This window comes from Sinohyriopsis cumingii, chromosome 17, assembly GCF_028554795.1.
Source record: "Sinohyriopsis cumingii isolate HCF-2022 chromosome 17, ASM2855479v2, whole genome shotgun sequence".
Taxonomy (NCBI): domain Eukaryota; kingdom Metazoa; phylum Mollusca; class Bivalvia; order Unionida; family Unionidae; genus Sinohyriopsis; species Sinohyriopsis cumingii.
Window position 1 is genome coordinate 78,624,632 of NC_142977.1, and position 16,170 is coordinate 78,640,801.

At 34.8% G+C, this 16,170-nt stretch overlaps 1 protein-coding gene across 1 annotated transcript in view; it reads left to right on the forward strand.

Moving 5' to 3' along the window:
• The window catches only part of LOC149779288 (uncharacterized), a 237,444-nt gene extending 221,678 nt beyond the window's left edge, over positions 1 to 15,766 (forward strand). Inside the window, 3 exon segments of the mRNA XM_089938418.1 lie at positions 2,522 to 2,624; positions 3,741 to 3,815; positions 7,099 to 15,766. Coding sequence (XP_089794544.1) covers positions 2,522 to 2,624; positions 3,741 to 3,815; positions 7,099 to 7,190 — 270 coding nt within the window. The 3' untranslated portion in view covers positions 7,191 to 15,766.
• Positions 15,767 to 16,170: the final 404 nt, after the last annotated feature.

Genomic DNA, 16,170 nt, shown 5'->3' on the forward strand with positions numbered 1-16,170 from the left:
GGTGAACTCACTTTGCTAATGGATCAATGTCTCCTGACTCACAGCTGTGTTTTGATCTTTTTCCTTCAAAAATGAATGACACTTAAGCACTAGTCTGACTGCTGATACATTTATGTTTTGTATTTTGTATATGTAGTGAAATCTGACTTCAAAGAAAAATTGCTGCTGTTCACAAACTTTACAAAAATCTTTAATGAATATGGCTTAAATGTTCTCATTAATTTCAAGGCAATGATGTTTAGAAACATTTATTCTTCAGCAGTCATTGCTTTGATTTACCTAACTTCAGTTGAATTGGTTTGTTCCACTTGGTTAATATGCAGATTAACATAATGGGCTGTCAGAAAGCACACTCAAGAGGACATAACCCTAGCTGCTGTCAGCCAGAGATGTCAGATGTGAAATGTTTGATGTATTTACCTGATTGACTTATGCATTAATTGCCTGTAAGACAATTTGCTGTATAAACTGCCCCAAAGATATATTTACCTGATTGACTTATGCATTAATTGCCTGTAAGACAATTTGCTGTATAAACTGCCCCAAAGATGTATTTACCTGATTGACTTATGCATTAATTGCCTGTAAGACAATTTGCTGTATAAACTGCCCCAAAGATGTATTTACCTGATTGACTTATGCATTAATTGCCTGTAAGACAATTTGCTGTATAAACTGCCTCAAAGATATATTTACCTGATTGACTTATGCATTAATTGCCTGTAAGACAATTTGCTGTATAAACTGCCCCAAAGATGTATTTACCTGATTGACTTATGCATTAATTGCCTGTAAGACAATTTGCTGTATAAACTGCCTCAAAGATATATTTACCTGATTGACTTATGCATTAATTGCCTGTAAGACAATTTGCTGTATAAACTGCCCCAAAGATGTATTTACCTGATTGACTTATGCATTAATTGCCTGTAAGACAATTTGCTGTATAAACTGCCCCAAAGATGTATTTACCTGATTGACTTATGCATTAATTGCCTGTAAGACAATTTGCTGTATAAACTGCCCCAAAGATGTATTTACCTGATTGACTTATGCATTAATTGCCTGTAAGACAATTTGCAGTATAAACTGCCCCAAAGATATATTTACATGAGTTGTAAGCAAGACACTTTACCTTTGATACATACATGTTATGGGCATATATTTAGGTTGTCATTTTGGGGTTTGGGAGTAAGTATCCCATTTTGATCATGATACATTGCATTATGGGAAGTATGCTTGATATTAGAACTCACATCACTTAGCTGCTGCATACATTATTATATTCTGGGTCATTGTCAGGGTTCAAAGTACAGTTTTAGAGATAACTGAGACCTGTTGGTCTCTAGGTGATTTTGTAAGTACTTTTTGTTCATTTAAACAGATTAGCAACAAGATATCTGCCACAGTGTGTAAATTTGTCCCTAGATTTCTGAATCTAATGTAATGATGTTATTGTGGATGGGAAATATTCTGTACACACTGACATGTATCAAACAGGCCTAGTTTTACAAAGATAATGAAAACAAACATAAAAACTGCAACTAAAATTGTTTATTTGTAAAACAAAACACTAATACTATTGGTTTTTTTATCAGCAAGCATTACTTTAATGTAACCTAATTTACCTAGCCCACTTCTGATCAGAAAGCAGGTGAGACAAAGTAAAAAGAGTGAGCATTAGCTGATTAATCAGTCTCTTATGCTGGGTGCATCAGTACACAGCCTGGACAATATAGCCCACTTCTGATCAGAATTGTACTTGCTGGGTGCATCAATACACAGCCTGGACAATATAGCCCACTTCTGATCAGAACTGTACTTGCTGGGTGCATCAATACACAGCCTGGACAATATATCCCACTTCTGATCAGAACTGTACTTGCTGGGTGCATCAATACACAGCCTGGACAATATAGCCCACTTCTGATCAGAATCATACTTGCTGGATGCATCAAAACACAGCCTGGACAATATAGCCCACTTCAGATCAGAATTGTACAATCATGCAATACACAGCCCTGACAATATAGCCTGCAACTGACCAGAACTGAATATGCTAGGTGTATCAGTACGCATAACACAGAAAGAAATTTATTTTTAAGTTCTAGATATTTAAATAAAAGATGGTATATTGTGTGATTTTTCTAAAAAACTTAACTTGGTGGGAAAGTGCTGCTAATACTACAGTTAGTCACACTATTATATAAGTACTACTGATGTCTCATTATTTACTAAAGCAGATGAGACAAAATAAATAGAGTGAGCATTAGCTGATTAATCAGTCTCTTATTGTCAGATAGGATATGGAAACTCTTATAAATCACTAACTTTTCATAGGTTTAAACTATTCACTTTAGTAGTACAGTATGCTATAATTAATTGTTAATGAGTCACTCTAGAAGTTCCTACAATAAATTAGAAAAATGTACTGAGTTTATAATAATTTGTAACAGTAACAGATATTTAATTCATATAATGTTCTAACATCGGTTGATAGCAGTATTTATTCTCCTTATAGAAAGGAGAAATCCTGATTGTATGCTATACAGATGTAGGCTGGAGCCCATACTTCCCACTCATCTCAGGCCTGGTGACAGAAATGGGAGGACTTGTGTCACATGGTAAGTCATTTGTTTGTCCACATGTATTTCTTTTACTTAAAAGGTTGCAATGAGTCCTAAAGTTTATTTCTTCATGATACTGTTAATTAGAATTCCCACATCTTGATGCAGGAGACCTTTAATAATAACCATTTTAGCATGATGTCAGCCTGTTTGTCCATGAATTCTTCCTGTAATCACAATAGCTATGCAACCCTTATAAATAACTGGATGCCATTTATTAGGTGAACCAACCTTTCCATTTTTATCATTTAGTACTTAATATTTGTGTCTATTTGTAAGGCGTTATCTTCAGAAATCTTTACAGTTTTATAAATTAACTTTCTTTGAATTGTACTTGTAATCAGCACCATGTAGCCAATATTGTCCATAAGTGCCGTTATCCCTACATGTATACACACATTGTTAGGCGAATTGCCTATTACATATAGATGTGCAATTTAAAGTTCTCATCTGTTTGGGGCCAGTTTTTGGACAGAGTTGCTGCCCTTTTCTGATTAGTTGTGAATCTCCACACACCACTTCCTTGTAATCAACATAGCCCAGGAACGATTAAACATGTTCTGACGCATTATGGTGTGTACATCATCTCGTAGAACTAGAGTTACAGCCCTTGATATCTTCACATGGGATACTGCTTGCAATCTAGCATAGCCCAAACACCATTTAGCTTATTCAAATTTGGCATGTAGCTTTGTATTGAGTCCTTGAATGATAATGATTTCCAGAGTTCTACAAGATCATTTACAGGAGTTATTGCCCTTCATTGGCCTGATTGGACACTTTCCTTACTTTACTTTCCACAGCATAACATTGTTAAGATCATGCAAATTTGGCATGCTGCTTTATATGGTTGAGACTTCATTTAGTTTGATTCCCTACATTTTATGTCATCATTTAGAAGAGTTACTGCCCATCTTCTCCCAACTTTGGTTTTCCTGCTGAATTTCTTTCCTTTAGGCCCTGTCAAACAGTCTGTAGTCATCAGGGTCATTCACTGTTAGCTCTTGTTGCGTGTGTTTGCACCTTCTTCTATTTCACTTTTCATCTCTCAAGAATAATTAACTCTGCTTCAGAACAGGAATCTCTCCTAACTCAAAATGTATCTTGTTCCAGGTGCTGTAGTTGCCAGAGAGTATGGTCTTCCATGTATTGTTAATGTACCACAGGCCACACATATTATTCAGTCAGGTATGTATACACATCCATTCCACACATCTCATTCAGTCAGGTATGTGTACACATCCATGTGACACATCTCATTCAGTCAGGTATTTGTACACATCCATGTGACACATCTCATTCAGTCAGATATGTGTACACATCCATGCCACTCAGTTATGTATGCAGATCTATTCCACACATCTCATTCAGTCAGGTATGAGTACACATCCATGCCACATATCTCATTCGGTCAGGTGTATGTACACATCCATGCCACACATCTCATTCAGTGAGGTATATATACACATCCATTCCGCACATCTCATTCAGTCAGGTATGTATACACATCCATGCCACACATCTTATTCAGTTAGGTATGTGTACACATTCATGACACACATCTCATTTAGACAGGTATATGTACATATCCATACAACACATCTCATTCAGTCAGGTATGTGTACACATCCGTGCCACTCAGGTATGTATACACATCCATTCCACATATCTCATTCAATCAGGTATGAGTACACATCCATGCCATACATCTGATTCAGTCAGGTGTGTGTACACATCCATGCCACATATTCAGTCATCTATGTGTACAGATCCATGCCACACACCTTGTTCACTCAGGTATGTATACACGTCCATTCCACACATCTCATTCAGTCAGATATATGTACACATCCATGCCAGACATCTCATTCAGTCAGGTATGCGTACACATCCATGCCACACATCTCATTCAGTCAGGTATGTATACACATCCATTCCACACATCTCATTCAGTCAGGTATATATACACATCCATGCCACACATCTCATTCAGTCAGGTATGTGTACACATCCATGTGACACATCTCATTCAGTCAGATATGTGTACACATCCATGCCACTCAGTTATGTATACAGATCTATTCCACACATCTCATTCAGTCAGGTATGTGTACACATCCATGCCACACATCTCATTCAGTCAGGTATGTGTACACATCCATGCCACATATCTCATTCAGTCAGGTATTTGTATGTGTACACATCCATTCCACACATCTTGTTCAGTCAGGTATATATACACATCCATGACATGCATCTTATTCAGTCAGGTATGTGTACACTCCATGCCATACATATCATTCAGTCAGGTATGTGTACACATCCATGCCACACATCTTTTTCATTCAGGTGCGTGTACACATCCATGCCACACATCTTATTCTGTCAGGTATGTGGACACATCCATGCTACACATCTTATTCAGGCAGGTATGTATACACATCCATGCCTCCTATCTTAGTCTGTCAGGTATGTGTACACATTCATACTATACATTTTATTCAGTCAGTTATGTGTACACATCCATTCCACACATCTCGTTCAGTCAGGTATGTGTACACATTCATTCCACACATCTTATTCAGTCAGGTATGTGTACACATACATGCCACACATCTCATTCAGTCAGGTATATATATACACATCCATGCCACACATCTTATTCTGTCAGGTATTTGTACACATTTATTGCCACACATCTTATTCAGGAATGTATGTGTACATATCCATGCCACTCATCTAATTCAATGAGGTATGTATACATTTTTTTGTCCCTTTTTTGTCTTTGTATTTTATTTCAGGTGGCACTGTAGTATCTGTATATTGTAAAATGTTCCTGCTGGTACTCACAGTACTTCATACATTCAGTTATACACTGTGTGTGTGTGTGTGTGTGTGTGTACTTTTGTTCATTGAAACTTTTAATGACCCTAAAATTTACTGAAGATGCTGTGGTATTTTTTAAAAATGTTATTGTGGACTCTGTATCTGCTGTACCAATTTCACCCTCAGATTAAGTCACATGGCCATAACCTATTTTATCCAGCAAACAACAGCAGTGAAGCTACCATGCAGTGATATACACATTGGCTGAACCAGACAAAAGTGACCCAGGATGAGATCTTAATAATTTATTTTGCATATGATATTAAAAATTCATACTGATGAGTGAGATGAAATTTGTTTTAAACAATTTCTTCTTTTGAGAAGGTGTAAATGTTTGTATATTTTTGTAGGGTGTGTACATTTTTTGTGTATTTTTTTAATATTTTTATTTCAGCACATTATTTTGGTATTTTTGTTGGTACAGTATGTTAGCCTCCATTGAACCTATCGAACAAAGCAATGTGAATGTCCTACCCCCACCCCAATCCACCTTTGGTTACCATGTACAAAATGTTAACCTTTGACCTTTAACCAGAAATGCATCTAGTTCAGACATATCAGTTTCATGATGAAATTTTTCAGAGTAATACTTGATGCTAGAATGAAACATCTGGAGAATCTGTCATTGTAATTTATTATTGGATTGTAATTTATTATTGGATTGTGTTACATGTATGCTACAGTTGTTAAAGCCAGAGGTTAGACTTACAGAGGAATTATATTGGTATCCATTTTTCTAATGGTACCCTATATCTATGAACCCTTACTAAAACTATAGTCAGTAACCAATTTAACCATGGTAGACATGGAGAATCTTGATTGAATACTCATTTCAGGTGAAATTTATGAAGCAAATCAAATAATTTCTGTTTTATGTCAGCAAATGCAAGCAGTAGTTTGAGCTTATTCAAAGAGTTCCATTACTTTTGTTTGAAATGGGCACAAATGTAAGATTCTGTTTATAGCATAAAGAAAAATATTATGACATCATTTGTGACATCATGAGCTGTGTATGTGTTACATCAGAAGATTATAATTGGTTATATAAATATTATATAAATAACACAGCAGTCATGTGATGAATAAATTTAATTGGAGGACCACCTGCTCTTGAAAAAAGGGAAACACAGCAGTAGCAATAAAAAATACATACATTCTTCTTTCCCTACAATTCAGACGCTTTTATTTTAGTCATTAAGTTTTTATTTTAATTATTAAATTAGTATTATTTCTGAAAAAATACATCTGATATCCTGCAATATGGCTACCAGTGACATCTGAAAAGGGATAATTTCACTGTTTCACTTTCTTCATATGGTACTATACATGAGGCATTTGTGGCCTTCGAGTTAATTATTTCATCAAGCAGTCATTGCCTTTTCCATTACTCTAATAAAACACAATCAGACGTTAAGCAAAAATTATATTTATTTATTTATATTTTTCTGTGTCAATAATCTGTACCTTAACCCCCTTTTCTGTGTCAGTAATATGTTCAGGTTATCCATTGTCATTGGACAAAAAAAGTTATGTCTTTAATCATTATATGTTGGTAATTGGAAGTTTACTTTATTTCAAATGTCAGGTGATCTTGTCCAAATTGATGGTTCCTTGGGATTGATTCACAAATTGGAAGAGCAGACTGCAGAGAAGCCGGACATTGCTGGGGAACAATGATATAACTGAGGACAAGGAGATTAAATACTGTCAGTGCTGATTATTGGGACTCAGAGAGATGCTGAGTTTGTCCAAATAATTGGTTGTTTTGTAGCTTATAATTGTAAATAAAATATTACATATTTTGGTAACACTACATTGATCCATATATGATCAGACTTGAGAAAAAAGTCATTGTAATCAATCATTTTATTCAAGATACAGAGAAAATGTATTTAGGTATTTATGCATATAAGTTGAGTCCATACAGAACAAATCCAGATCTGGCATTGCAGAATGTGCTGACAGATCTTGATTTATGCAGAGTGTTAAGAGTGATCAATGGAAGTAATGAATGTTTTTAAATTGTTAAATATGCTAATGACAAAAATGACATATTTTACATTGGGTTTTGTTTTGCTTTTGAAAGTGATGGTTTTATCATCCACAACAGTATTAAAGTTTTGTGTTTGAGTTTTTTTAAAGGGTTTTATCTACAAATCTACACCACTTCGAACTACCTTCTCTCCAGTCGACCTTCCGGACATGTTTGCAGATTTCTTCCATGACAAAGTACAAACCATTAGAGATAGGCTTGACACCACAATTTCAATTGACTCATCATCACCATACAGTTAGGATACAGAATTTGAGTGGCAACCATTAGCATTATTTGAATCTGTCTCTATGGATTTAGTACGTACAATCGTGATGAAGAGTGCACCAAAGTCATGTGAACTTGATCCAGTTCCAACATCACTGCTGCTTGAGTGCTTAGATCCAGTATTGCCTTCACTAACTGATGTTATTAATACCTCTCTCTCATCCGGTTAATTCCCATCATTTTTCAAAATTGCCATTGTAAAGCCTCTGCTGAAGAAACCAACACTAGACCATAACGATTTAAAGAACTACTGCCCAGTTTCTAATCTCCCATTCATATAAAAAATCTTAGAAAAGGTTGTTCTATCCCAGCTTGTATCTCACCTAAATTCAAACAGTCTTTTTAGCAATGTACAATCTGCATATTGCCCTTGCCACAGTACTGAAACTACTCTTCTAATAGTAGTTAATGACATTCTCTCTGTGTTGGATAGCTGAAAGATCACAGTACTCACCCTCCTTGATTTGTCTGCAGCATTTGACACAATAGACCATGATATATTACTTCACCGTCTCCAGCATGTATTTGGCATTCATGATACAGCCTTACTGTGGTTCAAGTCCTACTTGGTCAACAGGACACAAATTGTATCTGCAAATGGAATACACTCCAGCCCAGTTGATATATGTTGTGGTGTTCCACAGGGGTTTGTTCTTGGACCTGTTCTCTTCATTCTTTACACTCAGTCGCTCTCGAGTGTCATAGATCATCATCCAGTGTCTCAAACATTGTACGCTGATGACACCCAAATATACAAATCTAGCCTCCCAACTGAAGTAGATGCTACCATCCAAGGTGTAGAGAGGTGCATTTCTGATGTGAAAATGATGCTAAAACTGAGGCCACTTTCTCATTCACATCCTTTACCTCAAACAATAAATATCAGCAACACCAGCATTAAATTCACACACAATCAGTACGAAACCTAGGTGTTACTCTGGACAGTACTCTCACATTGCACCAACATGTCATGAACATATGCAAGGCTGCATATCTTGAGATGCATCAGCTCAATTCACAAATATCTTTCAGTTGATGCCACTAAAACACTTGTGTTTCATTATTTCAAGACTGGACTATTGTAACTCAATTCTGTCCTGTTCATCTCAATATCTGCTCCAGAAACTTCAAAAAATTCAAAACACAGCTGCTCTGATCATACTCAGAGTACCTGAGCACACCTCCCCGCAGCTCTGTACCCTACACTGGCTATCCATTCAATCCAGAATCAAACACAAAATTTGTTCTCTGTGCTACGTTTCACTGTCGGACTCTAGTCCAACATACATATTCGACCTCACCTATGTGTACACACCAGCAAGATACTTAACACTCCTCTTCTGACAATCATATACTCATTATTCCCACTATGAAAACAAAGTCATATGGACAGCATTCTTTTGCATACCAGGGCCCAGCAATGTGGAATGAATTGTCCACTGAACTTAGACACAAAGACGCAGTGATCACATTCAAGAGGGCTCTCAAAACTCACTTTTTTCGACTGCAAGAACAAACTTAAAGACCTAATAATATTTCCTACCTTGAATATTCTCAGCATGTTTTGTTACAATGTTTTTCTAATTTCATGGTGTTTGTTTTTGTAATCATATTAGTATATGTTTTTTATCTTATAGATGTTGTCTAATGTTGTAAAGCGCTTAGAGCTTCTAAAGATTAAGAGCTATACAAAGTCCACATTATTATTATTATTATTATTATTTTATGTTTTCTACGTCGGCTGCTGTATTCAACTGAAACAGAGGGGTAACATTAACTTAAGGTCTAAAATTTCAATCCCTGTACAATGGGAGTTCTTGTTTTGGTACATAAGCATGCAACTTGATGCTTTGTTCTTAAAAATGTTTTGTGTTAATTATTTTGGAATTCACATAACCACATCATCAATTCAAACTGAAACTTCATATTGATGTTACTATAGGTAAAACGTTTGTAGATATGCAAGGAATTCCTGATTCACTTGTGTAAACGGATACCTGCGTCACTATAATAACTTCATTGGGAAAACTTTTTATTCTGAGGAAAGCACTAAATCACAAAATTTGTTGACTGCAGATTAAGTTGAATTCACATTAACTCTCCTAGGGTCAAGAGGTTTTGCAGAAAGTCTAGATAGAGTAAGACTATCGAATTCCAAAGTTTACAATAAATTTCATGATTTTATGAAGGTTTTAAAACATATTGAATAATTATTGATTTTCAGCACTGAAAATGTCATTGTAGATAAAATTTCCCAAATTGAGACTGAATTTTATGCTTTTGTCTTTTCTTGCAAATGCCACTTTAAAGTCATAGTATTTGTTAAGGGCAAAAAGATTGTTGTTAAAAGTTTAAATTTTATTATTTATTCCATTCATAAATTTACTTAGTTTTATGATCATGCCTGTGTAATAAAGGTTTTATATCAGTTATTTGAAATTTCACATGAACACATGTCTAAGACCATCATCCAGAAATTATGCTGATTATTGTGCCTGTAATGAACATGTCATTGCTTGGAAAGTGGTCACACCACTGCATATGTGTCTGTCTATGAGCCTGCATATCTTAATAAGTTCCTACTTTTCCAGTTCATTTTGATAGATTTTCATCAAACTTTGGACATGACAGCGTTTGGTGGTTTGTCAAAAGGTTACAGGCAAAATGAAAATTGGCAATATCCTTTGAGTGATAATAAAAACAAAAGAAAACCGTTGATATATATTGGTTCCTGGCAGTTCTGCCTGATATTGTTTTCTTAGACATTTAGAGCTCTTTATGGCCAATTGGTCTAAAGCACTTGCCTTTGCTGATCACTGCCATCTCACCTCTGTCTGCTTGGGTTTGATCTTGGGTTTGGCCAGTGTGGGAATGTGACAAAGCTTGCCAGAAGCTTCCTGTTCATCAGTGATTCTTTCTTAAATTTGTCTGGGTTCTTCCTCCACCAGTCCTAATGGCTGCCATGTATGGCCTATCATGTACTGAAAAATGGCATTAAACCAACAACAATAACCAGTGACATTTAATTTGTTGTTGATGATTTAGACAGTTTTAGTGTGCAATTTAACTGAAAGATTTTTAAACTAGTCAGCTTGGTGTGTATTAATTTCTTGTTTTGCTTGTACTATTAACTCTTGATACGACACTCTTTTCTGCATTTCAACCAACTCATAGAAAAGTCCAGTTATACAAATATCTGGTGAAAATATAGTACCAAATTTATTTGACATTAAGGAGGTTTGTTACGTTTTTCATGTTAATGATAATTTTGCTTATTGTGTCTAGATTTTTATTGGTTTAAGTTTTCATTACAATGGATTATACATGAATTTTACTTTTAACATTTTTCTGTTTTAAATACTTGTGAAGATTTGAGTTTCCTTTGGGGACTGCTATTGAAATTAGAAAGACCTTAAAATGTTTTAAGAAACGTATGTTAACTTCCATTTATTCGTTCTGTACCTTTAGTCACTGTACATCTATTAATGGTAGGTTAACACAATTTTTAAATGTATCATGGAATACTTGGAGTAACTTTACTTTCATGTACATAGTCTATTCTTATTTATCCAGGATTGATTATTTACATGAAAACATTTTTATTTAAAACTTAGGGAGAAACAAAGTATTGATTTAATTTATTTGATTTTTATTGGTCTTCTTCTTATCTATTGTGTCAATTTGATAAATGGAGGTCAGCGCAAAAAAATGAATTTCAGTGCTTAGATTTTCCCAGATCAAATTTTTAGATTTTCAGAAAATGAATTGTTTTAATTTTCAGGAAGTTAATCCCAAGACAAAATGCACAGACCATTCCATGCAGTAATTTTCTTTGTGAGTTCAAGCTAGAATTAATTATTCTTAGTTACCAGTAGATAGAAAAATAAAGATTAATTTGGTCATTATCATGTGCAGCCACCTCGGAATTGGTTACAGCATGTTGATCAGCTTTAGCCCAGGTAAAAGAGTTTTATATATTTTAGTTCAAAGGGCAAGGAAAGTAAGAATTTTGTGTGTGTGTAAAAATTATTATTTCTTACAGAATATTTTATCACATCCCACAGAATTTAGCCTAAAAATTATCACACCTTTGAGCCTGTATTAATGACCCGATGCTGTTGATATGGCATACACATTTCCTGTCTTTTAATTACATGTTTAGAGCATGGTGATATCATGCAAGATACTAACCCAACATTCTGAGATGTAGTAACTTAACTGTATGCATGGAGTATCATTATAAAGGTTTTTATATATGTGTTATATTGTACTACACTTTTGGATTCATTATATTTTTTATGGACCAATTTTACATCATCACTTTACCATTGTGTGTCAGTTAGCATTATTATCATCATGGGCTGAGCATTTTAAAACACTCACTTTTACTGATTCCTGCCGTCTCACTTCTGTCCGAATGGGTTGAAGTCTTGGGCTCAGCTAGTGTGAGTATGTGAGAAAGCTTGCCAGTCGCTTCATGTGGACTGGTGGTTCTTATCTGTTTTTTCCTGGGTTCCTCATCTGCCAGTGATAATGCTACAATGTATAGCCTATCATGTGCTGAACAATGGCATTAAACTCACAACAACAACAATCAGTGGCGTTTGTTGCTGCTAATTTAGACAGTTCTTGTGCGCAATTTAGCAGAAAGATTTTTAAATTAGTTAGCTTGGTATGTATTAATTTGTTGTTTTGGTTTTACTGTTAACTATGGATATGGTTCTTGTTTGTGCATATCAACCCACTCACAGAAAAGTAGAGTTTTTTTTGGGCAGATACCTCGTCTTAATACAGTGCCAATTTATTTTGACATTAACAATGTTTGCTATGCCATTCTTGTTAATGGTAATGTTTTTTATTGTGTCTAGATTTTATTAGTTTAAGTGTTCATTACAATGGATTATGAATGAATTTTACTTCTAAATTTTTTCTGTATTAACTCATTCGGCCCCAGAGGTTTTTGTCATTTTTGTCTGAAATGTGCGTAGGAACGAGATTTGGGGTGCTATTTCTGAACACATCGTAATACAGCGGTTTTCAACAGATTATCCATGAGAATAATGCCTAGTTGTATTAGAAACATCAATTTCCATTGGTTATTTTGCTTGCGCATGAGCAGAAGGGTAAAAGTTGGATTTTTTTTTTTTTTTTTTTTTTTTTTTGCTTAATAGACCCATCATTTTCGTATGGAGCCCGCAATTTATTCCAAATGCCCACCTTATCCTAGTTTTTGCAAAGGTTCACCTGTCTGTGTTCAGTTAAGACCGGTATGCCTTAGATCTGAGGCCAAAAGGTCTAAAATCCGGACACAAAATCGCATTCCGATTTCGAGTGAATTTTGGGTGGAAAAAAACCGGGTCCAAAAAATGAGCTTTTTCTCTCTGTATTTTGTAGTGCAACTAGAACTTCCAGATTATTTGATACCATTTTAGAGCTATATCTGTCTGCTTTTTTTTAATACCACCCACGTTGGTCTATTTTAAATGGCCTCGATGCTGCAGGGCTTTGAAGTAGGGTACAGCCTCATCACGCCTACAGACGGGATCGGGGCTGAATCGGTTAATCAAGTTTATGGAAATTTCTTAGAAATTGTCAAAGAATGGCTCTTTTTGTAACTTATGTGCAATACTGATTCACAAATGATGAAATAAATAAGTAATATTACGATTTAGTGATGTCACGAAAATTCACCCATTAACTCATTCGGCCCCAGAGGTTTTTGTCATTTTTGTCTGAAATGTGCGTAGGAACGAGATTTGGGGTGCTATTTCTGAACACATCGTAATACAGCGGTTTTCAACAGATTATCCATGAGAATAATGCCTAGTTGTATTAGAAACATCAATTTCCATTGGTTATTTTGCTTGCGCATGAGCAGAAGGGTAAAAGTTGGAGTTTTTTTTTTTTTTTTTTTTTTTTGCTTAATAGACCCATCATTTTCATATGGAGCCCGCAATTTATTCCAAATGCCCACCTTATCCTAGTTTTTGCAAAGGTTCACCTGTCTGTGTTCAGTTAAGACCGGTATGCCTTAGATCTGAGGCCAAAAGGTCTAAAATCCGGACACAAAATCGCATTCCGATCTCGAGCGAATTTTGGGTGGAAAAAAACTGGGTCCAAAAAATGAGCTTTTTCTCTCTGTATTTTGTAGTGCAACTAGAACTTCCAGATTATTTGATACCATTTTAGAGCTATATCTGTCTGCTTTTTTTTAATACCACCCACGTTGGTCTATCTTAAATGGCCTCGATGCTGCAGGGCTTTGAAGTAGGGTACAGCCTCATCATGCCTACAGACGGGATCGGGGCTGAATCGGTTAAATATTTGTTATGTATCGAGTTTTTATTTGGGACAGCTGTTCAGAGACATTTGAACTTGCCCATCAATTTTGTTTGCCACAGATGGTGCGAGTGTACTCTTGGATTTCTAGATTGGTTCTCTGTTTCAGAAGGCTTTGCTCATAATAAAAATTTCTGAAATGGGTAACCAAAACATCAATAGTACACATATGCCAATTGGAGGAGTAATGTGTGGGTATGTTCCATTCTGAGCAAATTGGCTAGTGATTGTTCTAGATTTTGAGGAATTCATTTAATATTTTATGCTTTTGCTATAGGCATCTATATTATGTTATGATGCCCATCTATATGTCTGGTTTGTATTTTGTTTCTGCACAATAACTCAAATTCATCATGATTATCCATACCAAACATTTTGGATGGCATGCATTTGACATAAGGAAGAAGAAAAAGCAGCTGACTGAAGGAAAGTGGAGACATTGATGGGTGGTCTGGTCAGCCCAAGTCAGGGTCATTATGGCTGAAAGAATAAAGGGTTTTCAGAATATTTTTGTTATAGAGAAAGTTGCTTAACCAAACTTTGTGGATATCATGCACTTATATGAATTAAGAAACCTTTAGATTCAGGGGTCTCAAGAAAAATAGTCAGTCGTGTTAAGTCAAATAAGAAAACAATAGTTTCTTCACAGCAAGTTTTAAGATCACACACCTTGGCCAAAAGATCTATGTCTAAAATTGAGGAGACCTTTTGCTCAATAATCCCCAGAGTCCATGATGCATTACTAGTTCCTACAAAGAGGACTTAAATATGGGATGGGCACATAATGTGCAGTTCATGATACACATGTTATAGTATGGAACTAAATAAATCATCATTGAAAGACAAAAAACTGCCAAGTATTGAATGATGTCATTTTCAGATTAAAATTATCTTTGCAATTTGTTGAAAGTTTTATGTGCTTTCAGTATAATTATACATATTTTATGAAACAGCATGCTTTGAATCAGTGATTTTTTAAACAGAGCATTTTTAAACATGTCATGAATTTTGAGATGTTTCTGGTAAGGCTAGTGAAATAACCAGACCTTAAAATGTTCTAATAAAAGTTATACATGCTAACATAGTGATTTGTCAACATTATTTGTAAAGATGTACTTGCACCTTTCTTTATATATTATTACATCTTCTAGAAAGCTATATTTTCAATTTGACTATCAATTAAGTCTCATTAATGGTGATTGTTGCCAGGTTTTCAATTATATCTTTGATATTTTCATTGCTTCATTGCATCAGAGGGCCTCATGGGAGAAGAGTCTTGCACAAAATGAGCTATCCTTTATACAGACATTATAATTATTATTATTATTATTATTATCATTGAACATGATAAGCTCAATGAGGTAGCCATATTAATTATTTGAAAGTGTTATGAACATATCATCAGATAATAGCTTATTTCAGTAGATGTTTTCTAAATTTATGTTTGCTGTCAGTCATGGTCTGATGAAAGAATACTTGCAGTATTTTCACATTTATTTATAAATTTAATTTTATATTGATCTATAACTGATTATTCACATAAAAACATTTTTTATTTAAAACTTGGGGATAAATAAAGTATTGTTTTAATTCATTTGATTTTTATTGGCCTTATCATTATTTATTGTGTCAGTTTGATAAATGGGGGTCAGACAAAGAAAATTAATTTTAGTGATGAGATTTTATTTGTTCAAATTTATGGATATTTTGAAAATTATTTTTTTTTAAATTTTGAGCATGTAAATCCCAAGTCAAAATCCACTGACCATTCCATGCAGTTATTGTCATTATGAGTTCCAGCTAGAGTTATGCTTTAGTTATCATTAGATAACAAAATAAAGTTTAATGTGGCCAACCACCACAGACTTGTTGCAACGTATTGGTAAACTTCAGCCCAGATATAATTTCATACTAGTTCAAAGGGCAAGGAAAGGGAGAATTTTGTGTGTGTGATAATTATTATTTCTTACAGAATATTTTATCACTGCCCAATAAATA